At 50.6% G+C, this 20,452-nt stretch overlaps 2 protein-coding genes across 2 annotated transcripts in view; both read left to right on the plus strand.

Annotated features, from left to right (window-relative positions):
- The first annotated feature begins 440 nt into the window (after nt 1–440).
- LOC106486462 (nuclear GTPase SLIP-GC-like) lies at nt 441–18,382 on the plus strand. Its single transcript, XM_013945047.2, has 19 exons — nt 441–608; nt 2,216–2,360; nt 3,984–4,076; nt 4,605–4,710; nt 5,398–5,620; nt 5,991–6,200; nt 6,475–6,732; nt 7,281–7,456; nt 8,449–8,467; nt 9,238–9,324; nt 9,690–9,795; nt 10,915–11,048; nt 11,710–11,874; nt 12,905–13,062; nt 13,972–14,104; nt 15,315–15,423; nt 16,023–16,159; nt 17,188–17,278; nt 17,696–18,382. Exons 2-19 carry the CDS (start codon nt 2,345–2,347, stop codon nt 17,746–17,748), a joined length of 2,274 nt encoding a protein of 757 aa, XP_013800501.2. The 5' UTR covers nt 441–608; nt 2,216–2,344; the 3' UTR covers nt 17,749–18,382.
- A 948-nt stretch (nt 18,383–19,330) lies between these two features.
- The window catches only part of SCARA5 (scavenger receptor class A member 5), a 37,068-nt gene continuing 35,946 nt past the window's right edge, over nt 19,331–20,452 (plus strand). Inside the window, exon 1 of the mRNA XM_067294886.1 lies at nt 19,331–19,430. The gene's annotated coding sequence lies outside the window, so the exon portion shown is untranslated. The remainder of the gene's footprint in view (nt 19,431–20,452) is intronic.

Below are 20,452 nucleotides of genomic sequence, written 5' to 3' on the forward strand. Positions count from 1 at the left end.
GACACAGGCACCAGGGCTGGGAGCTACTTTTGCATCTCAGAGCTCTCTGCCCCGGGCCCGGAGAGCGGCAGATGGCAAGCGCGAATGGTGGTTTGCACACGGATACCGGATATTCCTCAGGTCTGACTCTACCTACCATTTTCTTTCAGAGAAAGCAAACAGCAGAGCTTTTTGCTCTACCCTGAGCTACGTTGCAGGGTGCGACAGCTGGGAGGGCTTCCTCTTACAAGTTTCGACTCAACGCGCTAAGAAACTCACTCTTAAAGAAAGTCACAGAACTGTCACCAGTTCTCCTAACAGAGTTACTCATCATTAAATCAAAGCCAAAACCGAAGGAGGAGGAAGTACAGAAGCTGGCCCGGTCCCAAAGAGGAGGGGCACGATATAGGGAGAGGTCCTTTCGCAGCCAGTTTCATTTCTTCTGTATTCTGAGACAGAAGACGACTTACAGGAAGCCAAGGTTACCAAATTTAACTACATTTATGTTTCTTTGGGAAGAAGTAGTAACTTTTAAACAGTTCCGGGGCAGGACTGAGACGAAGATTTTAAGTCGCTGATAGCTTCTCTTCCGTTTCTTTCTAGATTTTGGAAGTTGCTACAGAGCACAGGTGAGAAAAGCTGCTTGTTCCCTTTACTGGGGTTTCCGCAGGAGCTTTCGGTGTGTTTGAAGCTGTTTTTTTTTTTCCTTGGATCCTTGCTGGTTTATGCGTGCAGATGTTTTGCTACCTCGATTTGAGTTCCAGCTGAAGTTTGTCTAAGTTAGGTCAAGCGGTTGACGGAAGGAGGTCCGTAAGTCGCGATAACCGAGAAGGCAGAGGCTTCCGCTTCGGGTTCTCAGCACCTACGGAAATTGGGTCTTCTTCGTCTTTCCGTTCTTCAGACCTCGGCTGGGAGCACAGCTCGGGGGGCTCCCGCTGTCCCCAGCTGCAGAGGCTGGTCCCTGATCCCTGGGAGGAAAAACAGCACCCAGCTGCCGGGGTCTCTCCGAGGGGGGGGGGGATGCATGCCGTGCCAAGACCACTTTCTGGGGAGGGTTTCAGCATTCCTGTTCCTCTTCCGCTGTCTCCGAGGCAGTGCAGCCCTGTGGCTCCGACAGCGACTGAGAGCCGGGAAAGAGTGGGTGGCAAGAAAGAGTGGAAAACACCGTTTATGACGAACGGCCTCATTAGGAAAGCGGTTGCGTGCACCACAGGCTAAGCTTTAAGCCTCTGAAGCGCCTTTGAGGGCGTACCTGCAGGTAGTTAACGTGCTCTAGTGTTGCGGCTGAGCGTCTGTGTCCAGTTTCTTATCTGAAACCCGGGGCGGCCGCCGTAAAAATGAATTAACCGGTGCCAAGGCTGGTTACAGCTGGTCACACCGGGACACCGTGCCCGGGCTGGGCATGGAGGGTCCCTGCCCGTGTGCCTGGCCCAGACCCAACCCCAATGCGGGGGGGGGACCCTTTGGAAAAGGAGATAGCTCAGCAGTTTGACCAGGAGGGCTCTAGCTGAAGAGTAGCCACGGGCACACTTAATTTAGCCACGTGGCTGTGCTCTTAGAGCCCTTTCTATGGTGCAAGGATGACTCTTGTGCAGGATGGGACTAAGCAAGGAGCAAGCCTCCAGGAGCTGTTTTCACACGCCTGCATGTTTCTAGGTGGGGCTTTGCAGCACCTGGGGCTGATCCTGCCTTTCCACCTTGCCTGAGGGCAAGGCTGTCACATTGCTGGGAAGTGAGCTACCAGCGTTCCCAGGGTGAGCTCTGCCAGCATCCCGAGGATGGGCTCTGCCAGTATCCCCAGGTTGGGCACTTGCCAGCATCCCAGGGATGGGCTCTGCTTCCCTGGCAGCTCAAGAAGCTTGCCTGCGTGTCTCCTGACACTCAACCAAGCTTTCTGGACTGGTCCTCATCTAAAAGCAAATCTTTTCAGGTTTTTCATCCCCAAATCTTGAATGTGTTTCAGTTTACCATCCCCCAGACTTTCATAGGATATAAAATCATTTCCTTTCTACCTCTGTATATAAGGTGTTTTCTATTTAAAGACTGTTGATCCAGCACCCCCGGGGAGCTGCACTAGCGGCTGCCTCGGAGATGATGCTGTTGCATGCCACAACCAGCTTCCAACCTGCCATCGAAGGGCTGGACAGCATACATTTGTCACACTCCAGTGCCTGAGCCAAGATACAAATGAAATTGGCTGAAAAAATGTCATAATTATCTGTTTTTTCTCTCTCAGGTGGTTTTGGGATACTGGTGTCTTTGTCGGAGTTCCTATTGCTTGCGCTGAGCACAGCCTGGTTGTGAAAAGCCAGGGACGACCCAGGGCTGCAAGGACTCATCTCAGGCTTGGGACAGGTCTGTGGACATGGCAGAAGCCCCAGGTGAGAAGGTTTCCCTTACAGTCACCCCCTGTTTCTGCAAGCATAAGAGGAGAGACTCCCCAAGTCACCCTCTAATTTACACCAGCTGGTACAAAATTATTCTGTTTTCGCTTGCTTGCAAATTTCTGAAAGAGAAAACTACCCATGTTTAGCCCGACGTCAGGACCTATGAAGTCACAGTGTCTCCTTAAAGTGTATTTCTTAAAAGAGGAATTAACCTTTTAGAGTTTCTCCATTTTGCATAGCAACGAAACGAGGGCCAGCTGGGGATGGGATGCTTGAATGAAGGTTCCTCCCCTAGTTATACAGCTCATTTTGGAGCACTACCTTTGTGGCACAGTCTCTTTCAAATGTTGAAGCTTGATAATAGCAAAAAAAACAAAGAAAAATAAAGGAGCCAATGGAAATTTCTCTAAAGTGAAGTGTAAGAGATGTGCAGAAAAGTCATCCAGCAGGAAGGAGATGGGAAAGGCCTCAAGAATCCTAATGCTGTTTGTGCACAAATATTACGAATAATTTTCACTTTCCTCCTGATTTTTAAGAATTTAGGACAAATTTTATAGCTTTTCTTGGCAATACAAAGTCTAAACCAATCTGTCCATTTTCCTTCTGTAATGGAAGTTAAGCTTGTTATTCATTAAATCAACCCAGGAGGTAGGAGTTTAAAGAAAAGCTCCCACGACAGAAGGTACCTGATGATCGATGACACCTTCAGTACCAACATCCCTCTCTGAGCTGGCCAGGGATTTTCATGGGAAATCTAGGTGTCCCGGTCAGTGTGGCCTCTGGCACTATTACTCTAATCTGAAGTCGCTATCCAACATCGATCAGATGAATCACATCCTAAATATACCTGTTTCTCCTCATTCTCTGCAGTGGAATCTTTGGGTCACTAGCTCAAGTGGGGACTTCTGTATTACATATGTTATCTGTTGGGCAAGGTGTGTCCCATCCCCAGTCCCTGCAGGCTTGTGGTCTATTTGTAGGCAGTGATAGCACGTCCACCATGCCCAGTCCTGCTCTAGTCTTTCTGCTTTTTCCTTAAACGTCCTACACTGACCACAGCCAGGAACAATTTGCTTGGCTAAACAGACCTTTGGGCTGATCCAAGGTTTGCTGTAGTCTCACCACTCGGCCAAAGGCAGTCCTCTGGGATTTTGGAGGCATGGAATCAGTTCCCAGGACTGTATCAAAGCCACTTATGGAAAGTCAGACAGGAGAAGACTTCCAAAGTGGAGGGTTTCTCCATCAGTGCATCGACGCTGTCGGTATGTACAGCTGAGCCAGTCGCCTCCAGCTCCTGGGACGCTCCAGGCAGGTCTAATCAGGCTGGTCACCAGAGTTAGGAAGCCTCATGCCCTGAAGAACATCCCCACATTTGATCAGGTGAGTCACCACCTCGATTTTATCCCCGGGGATTATAAGGCCTCAAATGATCAAATCCACAGGTGAGTCATAAGACTTTTGCCCCTATAAACCATTCCAACATCAAATCAGGCTTCAGAAACTAACTTATTTTGACGTCAGTGATAAGAAGCTGTAGGTTATTCAATATTAAGCCTTGTAACTCTCTTCACTCCTCGTGAAAGTGTGATAATGAGGATGTTCTTTCAACATGAAAAGGTGCAGAAGGGGGAAATGCAGAGGACATAGCTCGGAAGCGACCAAGAACGCATCAGGCTTTCCAGGACGATGAACAAAGGCTTCTTAAACACTGTGAGTATGAGAAGCCAAGAGCACATGTTGGCACGGGGGCCAGCAGAGACGGGCAGGCAGAGACATCCCTAAAACACAGCAGGTTTTAGAGAGATCATAGCCCTGCCTGCCGTGGAGGGGAGACACGGGGCTTGAGCAGATCGCAGGCTGCAGCAGCTCATATGGATGTGGCTGCAGCGGCTGTGATGGTTTCTATGGAGAATCCTGTCCCCGGATCCCAGTCGAGCGATGCCTCCAAGCAGCAAGGAGCATCGCATACAGGGCCTCCATGCCAGCAGCAATTCATTCGCTTTGCTCCCTGGGTGAAGGGTCCCTCGGCCCTTGGTGCCCTCCCCAGCAAATTGCATCTGGTAGCAATACCGGTGGGAACTTTACAAGTAAAAGCGGCTCGCAGCTGTAAAAGCCTCTTCCTGAGGCCTGCTCACTGCGTGCTGGTGCAGCTTCTGTTTTCTTTGGAGATCTCCCACTCTTGCGGAGTTTCTGAGCACCCCGCTGCATTCCAATCCTGTAACCACATCTCTCTCCTAGATGAAAAGATCGAGTCCAAGGCCAAAAAAAATCTGAACACGTTGTATGGGAAGATATCCTTCTTGTTTCAGCTGGATGAGGTGCCTGACCAGCTGAGATATCTCAGGTGAGTCTGCAGCCAAAGTGATTTAGTCAGAACTACCTTCACTGACACAGGACTCGGACTATGCGTTGCGCCTAGCTCCAAGGCACTGCTGTGCTTGAAGGATTTGGAGGAGACTTGTTTCTAGAGAGGAATATAAAACAAGGAATTACCAGCTTGGATCATTGCAGAGGTGTGTGCATAAAGCAGATTTCACTCTCTGACAGCAGCCAGAGAACAACTTCTTTCCACAGGGAAAATTAACTGACCATCTTGTCATCCCTTGGAAATATCAAGGAAGGCATTAGAGCCAGAGGCAGAATAGCACTCATCCTGAGAGGTGACTGCAGCATTGGCGTCCTCCTGATGGTGCAAATGCAATAGGACCTCCTGGCATGCAAATGCAATAGGACCTCCTGGCACTGAAGCCAGGAGTGAGCCAAGAGCTGCATGCAGCGTGGTGAGCACGGTACTATGTCCTTACGGAGCTCACTGGGGCTCTTCCCACACTGGAATGGGCTGGAGCCAGGTTTGGAGCAGGGGAACTGAGGGAAAGGTAAGGATAGCAGAGAGCAGAGGCTATGCTGCAGAAAAGCTCCCCTGTGAGGCTGTTATTAATGGAGTAATTGCATTTACAAAGGAAAAAAAACTCCCCTAATATTTGCATCTGCTACAGAGGTCTACATTTCTCCTTGCTTCCTTCCTCCTCAGAGACCGCTTTGTCTCACTCAAGGAAAAGTCTGCCTTCGGCCTCACCCGCATCGGTCTCTTCGGCAGCACCGGCGCAGGGAAGAGCACGCTGCTGAACGCCCTTCTGGACAAGAGGTTCTTTCTGCCAGTCTCTGGGACACGGACTTGCACTTCCTGCCAGGTTCAGATCAGCACCTCCAGGAATAAATACTATGAAGCGAACATTTTTCTTCTCTCGGAGGAGGTGAGGCGGGTTTCTCCACGGAGGTGCCAGTAGGTTTCCAACAGGGCCCTCCAGAAGGAAGCTCTTCCTTGCAGCTGGCTTTTCAGCCACAGCGGTGGGGTACGGTGGGCAGTCCTAAGCCTTGCTGTGTTTGAGACGGCTGACGGGAAGTCAGGAGAAAGCCGAAGCTTTTTCCTTTCTGCTCCAGGCGGCTGGAGCTGTCTGGAATAGGTATCTCCAGACAGGACAGCAGGCAGAGGGTGCATTGCAGCCATGAGTGCTTGCTTCTTCCCGTTGCTCCTCGTAACTGAACCCTGGTGCCCAGCTGCTCTTACCCTAGCAAGCCTGAGCTGTCCCGTTAAATAACGCCCTCTTCGCTCCACTTTGGCAGGAATGGAGGGATGAGCTGAGGTATCTCTTCGTGCTTTTGGAATCTGAGAACAACAATGGCGAGAAGGACGATGACATGGAGCATGCCATTCGGAAGCTGCGGGCTGTTTATGGGGAAGGAGCAGAGAGAAAAAGTTACCAAGAGCTGCTGAGAGCCAAACCTGCGATCACCATTCCCTCCTCGAGACGTATCACTCTTAAGAAAGCAGAGGTGAGTGTGCCTTTCCAGGCTAGGAAGGCCAACAGTTCCTGCTTTCGGGTCCAAACGCGTCAGATGTTGAAACAATTGCGTAATTGAGTGTTTTCCGTCCTGTGACTCTGTTTTGAAGACTCATCTCCCCACCAGGGCTGGAAAGTTTAGAGTCGCCTTTCTAAGTACGGCAACACCCTAGAGAAAAGGAAAATGAAATGGATTGTTCTTTTTAGCCTATTTGGTGGTTTTATCTCTATAGGGGGCAAAGATTAACCTGTTTATTGTGTCCCAGGCAGAGGAGCTCTCTAAAGAGCTGGACCCGTACATCCGGAACCAGGACAATGGTGAGGAGGACAGCGAGATGGACGTTGAGATGGACAGCAGCGACAGCGAGATGGAAAGAAGGAGAGAAAATATGAGGCTTTGGCCACTGATCAAGCATGTGGAAGTGACTCTCCCAGTGTCAGACCTGATTCCCGAAGGTGTTGTCTTTGTGGATATTCCAGGGACAGGAGATTCCAACAAAGAAAGGGATGAAATGTGGAAAGAGGTGATTGGCAAGTTATGCTGTGCGGGGAAAACACATCTGGGTGGGAAACTCTTCCCTGTTTCCATGACTCCATTTTAGAGGGAGACTCCAAAGAGACCACATGCTTGTGGCAAGGGAGAGAAGGCACCAGCCGAGCAGTCGGAAGCTGGATGCTTGCTCTACAGGGATGGCGTACCCCGGCACGCTTGCCCGCTCAACATCTTTTACTACTTCTTCTGCAGAAGTAGCCAAAGCCTCTAGTGCCATTCCCCACGTGCCTTTGACCAGGACGTGGAGGCCTGTCCGTGCTCAGTGCCGGCTGCACGCCTCGCTGGTCCTCCCAGCGCTTGGCCATTGCAACGTGCACGATGTCCAAGCTCGATGGCCCCCAAGCGCAGTCCCACGTGGAGGGAGGGATTCACCACCCCTGGGAGCCATGTCCCAAGCCCAGCGCCTGCACCGGTGCAGCGCTTTCTGCCTCTGCCTGGCATTGCCCCCCGAGGTGGTGTCCTCGCTGATCACCTTCTCCCGCGTCTTTCTCCAATTTGTTTCTCTTTCTTTCACTCAAGAGTATCCTGGAGTGTTCGTCCATCTGGGTTATCGCCGATGTTGAACGTGTTTTCGGGGCCAAAGAACATGAAATTATGCTACGAGAGGCAATTAAAGCTTGCCAGGCTGGGAAGTGCAGTGATATCACCTTTGTGGTGACCAAGACGGATAAGATGAATACTGAAGAATACCTGAGGTAAAGAGCAGCTCCATCGTGTGTCCAGGACTGTAGAGAATTGCAGTGCCTTGGCCTGCCTCTTCCTCCAACATACCACCTCCCTGGCTACTTTCCAAGCCATGTTTAACCGTTGTAGCTCCTGAAGCTCTCAGTGACCACAGCAGCAGGGGCATTAAGCCTGAGATCTTAGGGTTCAAACTGAGCTGCTGCTGCCGCTTAAGGTAGAATATCCCTCTCTGTTAGTTAAAGCTGTAATAGCCTCTGTGCATGGTCCAGGTCCCACAAGAATAGGCTGAAGAGTGGATGCTACTTGTCTATGATGGGATCAGATCTTGTTAGTAGCCTCTTACCCACTCTGCATATGGAAAATGGCATTCTCACACAATAATTATTTCCCAGTGACATTTTACTGCTGCTCGAAGATCATTATGCATTTACAAGCATAACTCCATTGACACCCAGACCATTTCTGGGGTTTACAGCACAAGCCCATCACTATGCCAGTAAAATCCATTTAATTGCCTTTCCCCAGAGTGATTTTGATCCAGCCCCAGTCTGCTCAAACCCTTTTCAGGCAAATGCACAATGCTACCTCATCCCCTTCATTTTTATTTTTGTCTTTCTGAACAACACAAATCATCCACCTCTTTTCGCCATCTGTGTCAATAATATCTCTGTGCCCAGAAGATTCAAGGGAATTGCCCTTTTCTTCTGTCTGTGATGGACTCTTGTGGATCCCATCACATGAGCCATCCTTAGTTCAAGGTAGCTTGAAAGTAATGAGTTATTGTGCAACAGCCAAAATTAAAGAATTTAAGCATTTAAGTACTGAAGTGGACTCTGGGTCCGATGGGAGCTAGCAGACCCTGGGACTATGATATGGGTTGGACTGGCTATGCTGTCAGTTTTTCCGTGGACTCTGCTCCCTATTCTTGCTAAAGGGCATGATATAAGGTTACCATGTTTGCTCAAATGAGTCTTTTCTTTTTTTTTTTTTTCCTTTTCCCTAGGGACAAAGGAAGGGCAGAAGTGAGTATTTGCCAGCTTCTTCATGTGATCAAAATCTGCATTCCTTTTATAACAGAATATTTCCGAAGAACAGAAATGAGAAGTGCCAGATTGGTCTTTTGAAGATGACCGTTATCTCCCACAGCTTCCAAACAGAGCGGGGAGTAACTGAGGGCCTCTGTTCATCAGAGGCAGAAATGCAGGGATGCTGGGCACCTGGTTAGGCATTTCTCCACGCATGGCTTTGGGAACAGAAGACCCTCGGTCCTGTGTTTCGGTGGGGAAGAAGGAGGTAGTCTGAATCTTGGTTAGACTCCCAAGGGCCCTGGCGGTCAGGCACTCAGGCTAATTAGCTGGAACTGGGAAGATACATCAAGAAATCTGTGTGCAGCAGAGTCGTGGTGAAAAACAAAATCAGTTCATGGACAAAGCCGGCCTTGAACTCTTATTTGCTGTATTAAAAGCTACCAAATTAATCCTTCACATGTGGGAATGTGAATTAAAGCCAAGTCATTCTATTTCAGTGACAGGTTTTCAATAGTGAGGGTAGCCAGCTGCTCGAATAACTTACATGGCGATGGCAGAAGATTGACCATTGCCTGAAATCGTGATATTCAGATTGGCTGTTTTTCTAAGAGAGATGCTGAAGGTCTGGAAATGCCGCTGTAGCCCACGTGGGAGCTCCAGGGGTCTAGGACAGAGCCTTGTTGGTGACTTTGTCTTGGTTTAGGGGTATTTTGATAGTTTTGGGAAATGTCTCCTTGTAACATTCATTATCTTTCGGAATCTAGGGATCTATGAGCACACATGATGCTATTTTGGAGTGCAACAAAAGTCTGAAAAGAAGAAAGGGCAGAGCAATAAAGGATAGGATGCAGGTAGAGTCATTATACAGAGTTTGCTAGTTGTGAAAGATTATCCATTTTTTTATTTTGATAACCAATGTGTCGGTTACGTGCTAATCTTTATGCACATGCCTTTTCCTGTGAAATGCAATAACTTCTTTTTCTTTCCATTTGTCTTACAAAGACATAAATAGCAACTGCACCCTTGTGAAGTGAATTGGGAGGTCCAAAGCTGAGTAGGTTCATGAGGGGAGGTGGGTTGGCCGAGCATGCACCGCTGGTAACATCTGCTCTCTTCAGCACTTGATGAACTGCCACAGTGTTGTGCTGTGGCGATAGAATCTTTGCATTGCTGCAGAGACTCCCGTGCATAAATACTGCATGTGCATGTGTTTTAGAAACATCTGCCCAGTGACTCAGAGATACTGCAGAAGTCCGACCTGGTTTACACAGTCAGTGCCAAAGAATACTGGAGAACTGAAACTCTCAGCATAGGAGAAACAGGTAATGCGCAGGCTGCCTTTGAGCCTCTTCGTTGAGGCTGTCAGTGCTAGCAATGCCCTGTCTCCTGGGGGCTTTGGGGTGTGGAGGGGGCACTGGTGATGGGAAAGTGCAGGAATTTGGTGCAGAAAAGCACGTCACTGTGAGGATGTTCTCCCTGCATGCTGGGAGAATATTTACCGTTATCACTGTCAGATCTGGTGGCATTAGCCGAATTCAGGGCTCTCTCATGTGCTGCACGAGTCTCACCCCGAAGGGCTCATGACATATGACATGAATCAGTGTTCCTTAAATTCCTGAAGATCATGACCCTCGTTCGGTTCATTTGTCTCTCTTCCCTGTCTCCTTTTGCCCCTTCTCAGTACTCAACAACTCATTTCTCGTAGGCTTGCAGCACGGTCCTGGGGAGGGTGAAGCATTCCTGGGCTCTTTGTTTGCAATCATTTAGCATCAGTGGGCAACTGAGTTTAAGGCACTCATTTACGGCCTTCCTATGGGTGAAGGAGAGAAAGAAGCATTTGCATCCCTCTATCAGCAGTAGGTTAAAAGGTGTATCATCTTATAAATGCATTACCCTTCTCTCCCTCAGATAAGGAAAGGAGGTATTTACTGTGCCCCTTGCCCTTTTCTGGCTTTCCAGGAGTTGCTCCAGGTCACCGTTCTGACATCACCATCCACTGTTGGGGTGTTTTCTCTCTTTCTGTGGATCCTGCATATGGCCAGGCATGGAAGGGCTGTCCATCCCCTTGTCCGTCGCCCTGCCCGAAGGCAGGGTCAAGTCTAATCCCTGAAAGACATGGTGCAACTCATTCTCAAAGGCTGGCAGTGGGGAGGGCTTGGCCTCTCCCTCCCTCCGGAAAGCTAGGCCAGTCATTGCTAGAAAGCTCTCTAACCTGAATGTTCTTTGGTTGGGTTTTCATGATATACTTATTAAGGGTACAGCCTCTTTTTTCCCTAAAGAAGTCTAGAATTCTGATATGGTCAAAAACCTGGAAGTTTTGGGTCACAGCTAAGGCCTATGTCCACTCCTGTGTTCACCTACGGGAAAAAGAGAGTGTATCCAGCAGCAGGAAAATCCCTCCTACTCAATGTTTAAAGTGTCCCCTTATAATTCTGTTTCAGAAATCTCCGTACTCAGAGACCATGTCAGGAAGCTCCACCTGAATATGACGAAGAATCTGATACGAGATTATATGAAAGACATTCTTGTCTTTTTTAACTTCATGGATGTTTACATCTGCACGCCGCTTGAAGGAGTACGTGTGTCTGTGTTGCCTCTAACAGAGCAATGTTAGCAGTGGATATTGCCTCTGCAGCTACTGATCTGCGAGCTGCCTTCTTCTCCTTCCTTCTCTAGTCATTTGAGCTAGGGAACCAACGCCCTCCTCCTCCTCAGGAAACGAATGCAAGCCTACTCCCCATATATTAGAGTAAGCTGAATAGAGGATTATTGCATGAATGGGGATTGTTCCTTAGCCGCAGCAGAGTGGGGCATCCCTAGAGCAGGGCTATACAGCAGGGCGATGGAAATCCTTTTGCCCATTTCATACAGCTGTGGAGATGCACCAAGACCCAAGACATTTTCTGATTAGCAACTTGGCCCCTTTAGAAGGGATGAAGCAGAACAGGCAAGAAGATGCAGAGATTCAACAATTTTTTACAGCCCTGAAACCCCATCACTTGCTCTTGTTACCACCTCTCCTCTCCCTCAGTTGCATGACCCTCTCACGTGCTGCTGGGATTCAGGACAGGCTCCTTCTCTCCTTCTTTCACTTGGTGCCATTCCTCTGGTTTCCCCTCCTCAGTGTTGATTTAGCTCTGAGCTGCCCAGCAGTTTCCAGGGAGAAAAATGCTGGGACGTGTTTCCGTTACACCCAGCAGCCCAGTGATAAGGTTTGTGCTGTCCTGCTCTTGCAGGATCAGCCCTCCCAGAAGGACGAGCTGGATGAGTACGTGAGGACAAAGATCCAGGAACTGGGAACTGCAGCTGGGCATGTTTTCGACCAGATGGACTTGCCTCTCCTCAACGGGGTGAGGTCTGCCAGAAAATTGCACAAGAAGAATATGGAGAATCTCTTCAACGTGAGTAGCAAAAGTTTGACAGACTTACTGAGACTGGCTAAGTTTATTTCATTTTCTGTCCTGCAACTGCCTCCACCATCAGTTCATTTTACATTGCTCCTTAATCACTGACAAATACTTTAAGGTCTATGGGTAAGAGAGAGGCAATCAGGGGGTGTTTTTGCTGCCCATTTAGCATTACTTTAGCATAGCTATAATTCAGAGTTCAGCGTCCTGTAAAGTCCAGGGGAAGACCAGAGTCTGATGTCCTTCTGCTAAGAAGCAAGTTCTTCCAGGGACTTGTTCTTCAGCAGGACTCCTGGGAGGAGAGTAGGTGTTTTACAATCCAGGGCCAAAGTCAGAGAGGGACATCTGATGGCCCTACAGCCATATACTCTGCCTGAAAAGACGGTGCTCAGGTGGAGTCAGGTATGAAAATGGAGTAAACCATGCTGTTTTCCATTGTGAACTCAGCTGTGCCTGGATTTTGCCTTGGATCACTGCTGCCTGGGCTGGAAAAGTGGCTCTCTTGCTATGGCATTGGCTGGGGACATGTGTGGGAGCTTGGCCACACTCAGTGTGGGAGACCCATCATTGGAGCTAGCCTAGTTGCCTGGGTTTCTGCTACAGCTGGTGAAGAGAGAGGCACTTGGAGAGGTAATTTGAGTCCTGCCTGTTAGGATAGGATACGTTATCCTTCAGAGACTGTTTTTCCTCTCTATATGGGGAGACTGAGTGCCAGTGTGTTTCTAGACAGCTGAAGTGAACTGAGATTAATTCCACTTGCAGGCTTAGACCCAAATCGAGTTTCTGACTCTGTAGAGCTATCCATCCTGAGTGGAGATAGGCATGCTGCGGGAGGCATGGAAGACTGAAAAAAGACATCATTTAAGTCTCACTCCTCTCTCACTGTGATGTTTGCTACCAAATAGTTTAGGCAGCGCTGTGCCTACGTGTGAGGGGCTCGGCAGGCTCCATCCCCGGCGGGGTCTCTCCACTGGTCATGGTGCTGCTCGCTCCCCTCATGCCATCTTTTTTCCTCCTTGTGCAGCAAGGCAAGAATTCCCGTGGTTTTCACAAGACCCTGAAAGCCTTGTGTGTGAGGAAAGGAGTGTTCGTATCCCGCATCTTCAACCGCCTAGACATCAACAGCCTCCTGGCACAACCCATCTATGACCATATTGATGCACCTTTTGGGAGCATATTCAGGTGAGAAGAACGGTGCCCTGCTTGGAGGGCAGAGATCGAGCCTGCATCTCGCTCTTGCAGCAGAGGGAGGCTGCGGGAGGACGAGGCAGAGGGTTTCCAGGTGTCCTTTCCATGTTTTGAGACAAGCCCAGTCTCCTCTCAAATCCCCTCACCGACCTTGTCTTGGGAACTCATCTACAGACAGACCAGTCCTGGAAGCACTCACATCTTTCTCTCTTCTTCCTCCCCAAGGAGTGTAAAGTAGCATTACTTTGGTCGGGCAAAGAGCAAGGTAAAATCATCTCACCCATAATTCATGTACTTAGGCAAAACTTTTGATTGACTGAAGGGTCTCAGCAACTTGCTCATCTTTCACCTAATTGCTACTGATCTTCCCATGATCAACAGCCCCCAACATCTCTTCACCTGGAAAATCAGGACTGCTATATTGCATTAACTGTGCAATATGTGTATTACAGTGGCACTTGCAACCCCTCCCCTTCTGTTCTCTGCTTTATCTGGGTTTAGATAGAAATAAGAAAGAAAATTAATATCTCCCTATCTCCCATTCCCTGAAGAAGAGGGATGACAGCTAGTCCAGGTACTGAAGAGATCTCTGCTGTGTAGTTGAAAATTTAGAGTGAATTCATCTCATGTCTTCCTATAAAAGAAAATTACCTTGACTGGCAATGTGCAGAGAAAAAAAATGGCCACAATTAAGTTCTCTGCCTGGACTAGCCTGGGGATGGGGTCCTAAAGTTTCCCTAGAGGACTCTTTAGCAGCACCACTCCATCTCCCAGCTCCCTTGCACTGGAGCCCCCTTCTCTTGCCTATCGCACCAATTTTCCTGTGGGTGGGAGAGAGACGAGCACAAGAGAGAAAGTGAGTGGGAAGAAAGCCCACCTTGCATTTTGATATTATCCAAATAGAAAGCAGCGGCACACAAAGGCCAGCCTGCAGCTGGTCATCGATGAATTCAGCACAGAGATAAAAAAGAAATTCACTGAGGTTGGGAGGAGAACCAACTTGAGCAACGTGAGGCTCAACTTTCTCCTTCAAGAGGTAAGTTTACGAGTGGGTGGAAGAAGCCCAGTGCAACGGGCCAAGATTGAGCAGCTGGTGTCACTAGCACAGCCCTGGGGTGGACGCTGGCCTCCCTCCCGCTCGGCAGGGGCTCAAAGGGCTGCAGCATGATCTGCGCTGTGCAGTCATCTGGAATGACCTCTAACAACCAGGAGTTATTATTTGGCATCAGGCGGAGCAGAACTGTGTTTAATGCAATACCACAGCCAGCTTTGTCCTTGGGGTAACGTTAGGCGGTTTGATAACTACCCTGGCTGTGCTCATGGTGGTAATCTCAGGAAGAACCGAGGCAGAGAGCTTGGAGTGGTATCTTCTGTGGTCAGTGACACTGGATTTACACTGCCGTCGGATTTGCACAGCAGGAAATCCCCTGCTGCCTTATGCAGCAAGAGCAGCTTGGTGGCCTCAGATAACATGCTGCTCAGTTCCCGAACATGCTGAAGAAACATGGTCTGAAGGGCAGTAAATAGCCAGGACGGAAACGACCCTGTCCCAAAACCAGCTTTTTAAGATTTTTGTCCCTTGGGAGTTGCCAGGCATAGGCCAAAGCCAGATGCTCATGGAAAGTAAATGGGAACCCCAGGCGACCAGAGCATGATGGATCTGCTTTGAGGCTCGAGAGCTAATGACAATACCCTGAACTGCAGGGAGCTGTAGTCAAAGGGCTCCTGGTGGAGCAGCTGGGAAGGCAGACTAGCCCAGGATGCAAATTCAGTCTCAAAGGTGCATGCAATACTTGCCTTTGAGGCCATGCTATTAAAACACCAGTCAAGCGAGCTCGGAGACAGGCGTCTTTTTATTTCAGGCACTTGGAATTGGAGAAATCACTCCTGCATGCAGAAATGTCTGTCTGCTGGCCGTGGGGAAACCAGCAGCGTGCCTCGGTGGGGCGGGAGGGAGAATCCCTGAGCTATTGCAGCCTGAATCACGGCGGGCCATTTGGCCCGCTGGCCAGAGACCGCTGCTCACATGAATAGCTTTAGCTGTGTAGGTGCCACCTCGCATTTCTCAATTTTACCTAAACTCTGGTCTTAAAACTGCCCGCATATGCCATCTCCATCCTGCACAGAACTGCTGGAGTAACCTGGGTGTTCAACCTGCCCTTACGCTTCAGAGCGTTTGTTCAGATTCTGTTTGCAATCGAGGGTTTGAAGCGAAACGGGTAAACGCTTTAACATAATTCCTGCAGACGGACATCATCATGAAAGCCCTGGAAAGACAAATTTTTTTGAAAAAGAAGACTATCCTCGAGTCCCTTGTGCTGTTGATCCAAAGCATCCTTTCGCCGCATTATGACGGTAGGACTGGTCCTCTAGTTGATTCTGCATCTGACATCGCTAGTTCACTGTCTGGCCCTGGGAGAGGTTTTCCCGGCTTTTGTACGGAGGCCCCTTACAGAAGCCTTCACCGTTGCACTAACTGGAAGGCAGGAAGGAGGATGTGTAAATTTGTGCCTTTGGGTGACGTGTTCAGTGGGTCACAATCGTGTCACCAGGGAAGAAAATGTTGCACTCCCAAAACCTACTGCACAGACTTGTTTTATTGTTGATGCTGTTGTCCCACCCGTTAATCATCAAACCACATAAACCCATCACACCTCTCTTGTGAAGCAATTAGAGGCTTCGTCTCTGGGAAGGAGAGAGTAGCATGAGGAGCTGGAGAGCAGAGACCTTGCCTGAGGTTAAAAGCTTGAGGAGGCCTACAGCTTAGGTTGAGCATGGCCTGAAGCTCTTAGCTTGAAGGTTTTGCTGATGGGCAAAGGAATTTTTTAGGAGGGTGAAAGTTGCTTGGGAACAGGGGGGCGTGCGTTTTCCACCTACATGCCATTCCTGGCCCCTCTTCACAAATCTGCTTTGGGCTGCTAACAGTGTTGTGATGTTTCCCACCGTTGCAACAGAGGCAGCTAAGATATGCGGGAAGCAGACATGCGAAAACATAAAAAACAAACTTTACCAGTCCGTTGAGGAGGAGGTGGCCCAGAACATGTTTGAAAAAGCAAAGGAGAAGATGAAGAGCCATTTCAACAGTCTGAAGGTGAGTGATATTTCAAAAATTGCCGTTGTGAATCCAAGCCTGCATTAGCAACAATTGTGATAGACAAATTGATGGGTGGACAAGGCTCTCTAGCCCTCTGCAGTCAATCCAGTGGTCACTGCAGAGCACTTTTAACGCTCCGTGAAGTATTATGAACTACACAGGACATAGCAACTGCCTAAGATTACAGAGTGAATGTGTGAGATTCAGGTTGTTCTAGGATGTTATAAAAGTGGCAGTCTTCAGAAATTTCAATGAGAAAATGAATTCTTTGTCAGGTTCATCTGTCTGGACTTGCTCCAGTCAGAGTTTATTCGTGCTTTCAACACAAACCTGTTTCTGTTCTGAGAAAAGAAAACATCAGACTGAATTTCTGTTTGGATTCAGTTCCCTGCTTATCTCCCAAACCAACTTCTGTGTTGTCTTAGTTAGCAAGCAAAATTTTAGATTTCTAGGCAGTAATTTCCTACTTCGGTCCCTTTATTTCCTGCTTTCTGACCTCATATGACCTCTTCTACCTCATCTCTGGCTATCTGGAGTCATTCATATGTGTCGCCACCTAATGGGTTCAGGCTTTGATCACACATACCAAGATTCATCACAGTTATTTGAGTGATGCTCGTTTATGCTGGCCAAAGATCTGGCATGCCCGCTTGACCAAGGAAGATGGACAGAGTAGGTAGGCTCACCTAAAAAAAGTCTCATCTGCTTTGGGTGTTGCACAAGATCAATTTGGAACCTCCCCAGCAAGCTGTTCATGTGTGCAAACACCAAAGCTGCTGTCACTAATGTCACAACCTTGGCAATCCCGGCAGATAGTAGCAGTGCAAAACAGTAATTCTTGGAGCTCCGTGGCTTCCAAAGGTAAAGACGCCTGTGCTCCGTGTCTTGAGAAGTTTGCACTCTAATAAAGTCAGTTTAGTTCTGTGCCACCGTCTGCACTGGGCTCTGTGGCCTTAAATACAGCTTCTCTCTTAAAAAAAAAAAAATAATAAAAATGATATGTTCATAATTTGTGATGGCTGCAGGTGGAGATGACCATGAAGCTGGAGAAGGACTTTTCCAACATGCTGAGCTTCGCCTTTAGTCCGTGGGACAGGATGTGCGACAGGCTGCCAGGTAGGGACCGAGCTCTCCCCTCCGGGACGCCCGGGCTGGGAGGGAGAGCCCTTCGCCCGCGAGCGAGCGGCCGAGCATCGGTCCTGGGAAGAAGTTACTGAAGGAGTTGGGGAGCAGGGTCCTGAGCTTGGAAAGCCCTTCGGTGTGCGCTCACACCGTCACGGGACCTGTGCTGGGTCAGGGCCCTGAGGTTCACTCTCAGTGCTGGTCATCGGAGGCTGCTGGGCTGCGGATCGGGGGTGACACGTGTCTTCCCCCACCGCTTATTCCTACGTAAGCAGCTGGGGTCTGTGACTAAGGAGCGTACGTTAGGCGTCCCCATCCATTTGTACCCAAGCTTGTCTCATTTGCTTCCCGTCCTATAGAATCAAAAAGGCCAACAACCAAGCCTCTTTCATTTTGCTCTTCTCCTTGCAGTTTTCGATCAAGAACGCCAAGAAATTGAGAGTTTGTACAATAGTCTCCAATAGCCGTACTGACTGAAAAGGCCTGCCGGACGTCTTCCCTTACGTTTCTTTTTTTTTTAAGCGAAGTTATTTTTGGCTTTTATCTTTAATTGCATTTAACTGATCAGTTCATCGCTTTTCCATGTTGACCACCTTGTAAGCAAGAATTTTGAAGACCTTATGGACTGGACTTGGTAGCCCAAACGCCGGCCTGTAAGGATCCAGAAGAGCTGGGGTCTCTTGTAGGTCCCGAGCTGCGTCTGCAGCCCCTGGCGAAGGGGCATATCCCCACGCTGGCGGCTGAGTGTGCGGCGGAGGTTCAACCATAAGGTCTTGGGTGCCTTGCTGAAGGTCTTCCAGGAAACGGGAAAACATATAACACGCATCCTAGTTTGATTGCCTTTACACTAAATGCTAGTAGCAGCTTGCATGTCGCTTTTATATTCTTTTTATGGAGGTAAAAACACCTTTTTTTTTCCACCAATTTTGGTATTCAGCTACAAGCTGAGCAGAGTGAGGCTCACCTATGTCTGGTGCAAACCTAGAACTGCCCAAAGACAGATTTATTGTGCTGAATACGAACGGGGAAATCAGCAAGGACACTGAAGCGCAGCTCTGTTGGAAATTCTCTTCCTGAAACGTAATAAAATATTAAGCTCTTGGGGGTTACGTTTGACTGGTATTTTTTCAAAATGTCTCAGGATGCAAAAGCAGTAATTGGACTGCTTGGTAGGGTTTTTTTATTTTTTTTTATTTTTTTTTGTATTAAGATGAAAGCTTGGAAATATTCTGTAATAATTGCTGCGGCCGTGGTGCGGGGGTAGGGGGTGATAGCGGGGCGCTCCGGGGAGGCAGGGGTGCAGCCCCAAAGCGCTCCCAGCCCCGAAGCGCTCCCGGGCCGCAGAGGAGACGAGGCTGCCAGGGAGCGCAGGGCGCCGGTACCGGCGCGGAGGCCTGGATGCGGGTAAGCGCGAGGACGTGAGGTGGGCAGTGACCGCGGCATTACGTCCCTCCGTGCCTCACTTTCCCTGCGTGCACGGCAAAGCGGTAAAGCGGCTCTCCCGTCCCCGGAGCGGGGGTCGGAAAGCGGGCTGCGAAGGGGCGGCAAAGGCGAGGGGACCCGTTCAAGCGCTTGTCGCTGCGGCAGGACGCAGCTTGCTCGTGCCGGCTGCAGGTCCGCGGACAGGGAAAAGAAAAAAAAATTAAAAAAAGAAGAAGGAAAGAAAAAAGCATTCCCCAAAAAAGCAACCCGGTGCAAAGCGCCGCGGCGATGCCCGGCCCCCGGCTCAGCCCCGCCGGTTGCAGGTGCCCGGCCCGGCTGCACGGCCGGGCCGGGGGGGCCGGAGCGGGCCGGGGCCGGCGGCAGAGGGCGTGCGGAGCCCGTCCCGCTCCCCGCCGCCTACAAAAAGCTGCCGGCGGGGAGCAGCGGAGCTCACACGCCGCCCCTGCTGCCGCCGCCGCCGGCTCCGCGCAGCCTCCCTCGCCCGGCGGCCCGGGCACCCCCATGGGAGGGGGCTGCGGGCCCTGCAGCCCCGCCGGCTCCGCGGCGGCCCCCGCCGCCCCCCCCCGCCCCGCTCCCGTTCCCGTGCCCGCTCCCGCTCCCGCTCCCGCTCCTGCTCCGCGCCCCGCGCCCGCTCCGCGCCGCCCCGCGGCCGCCCCGCTGCAGCCCGGCGCCCCGGCGAGGCGGCAGCAGCTTCGCCCCGCAGGTGAGTCGCTCCGCGGCGTCCCCGCGGTTCGCGAGGTTTTGGGAGTGCGCGGGGTGGGTTTTTTTTGTGTGTTTTTTTTTTTGTGTGTGTTTTTGTTTGTTTGGGGAGTTTTGTTTTCTTTATTTATTTTATTTTTTATTTTATTTATTTATTTTTTTTTTTTGCGGGAGCGGAGCGTGCGCCGCGGCCGCGGGGCTCCGGAGGGGCAGCGGGGCGCGGGGACCCGCCGGCTGCTGTGGCCCCCGGAGCTGGGGGGGGGGGAGGTCGCGAAGGGGCCGCTCTCCGCCTGCCGCTGCGGAGCATCCCGCATCCCTCCCCCGGGAACAGCGGCCCGGGCTGGGGGGGGGCCGGAGGTTTGACTCCCCGGCGGTTCCTCCGAGATCCGTGAGCTGCTCTGGGAACAGCCCCCCCCCATGCACCCCCTGGGAGCACCTGCACTGGGACCCCCCCTGCCCTGACTCCCCCTGCTCCCAAGCAGGGTTGGTTTTGGCTGGGAGGTGCAGGGACCCCGCTGGCAGGAGCCGGGGGTCCCTGCGGAGCGTGTCCCGACGGGACAGGCCTGCCCGGCGCAGAGGAGGCAGCGCGCCAGATCCAGATGTGCTAACAGCAAGGGGCGGCCGGGGCTAGCGGAGGGGATCTCCGGCCGTGCTGCAGCCAGCTGGCAGAGGGTGTGCATGACATGAGTTGGGGGAGTGCTCAGCACATCCCACCTGGCAAGGCCAGCAGATGATTTTTTAACTCCTTCCAGGCCAGAGCTCTGCTGGGGTGAGGGAGCTGGGGGCTGATTCCCTGCGGGAGTCTCTGTACGTTGTAAAACCTCAGTGGCAGCGGAGGCATAACCTTGCCACGACTGACTGATCCCTAGGGGCAAGGACAGCCCTGACCCTGGGACCAGCTGAGCTCAGCTGTCCTTATCAGAGAGGCTGTGACAGCAGGATCGGGCCCTTGGTCCCCAAAGGGGAAGAGCTGGCTCATCTTACCCCGGCGTGCTGGGGTATCACGAGCGCTTCTCGAGGCGGCGT

This window comes from Apteryx mantelli, chromosome 3 (assembly GCF_036417845.1).
Source record: "Apteryx mantelli isolate bAptMan1 chromosome 3, bAptMan1.hap1, whole genome shotgun sequence".
Lineage (NCBI taxonomy): Eukaryota > Metazoa > Chordata > Aves > Apterygiformes > Apterygidae > Apteryx > Apteryx mantelli.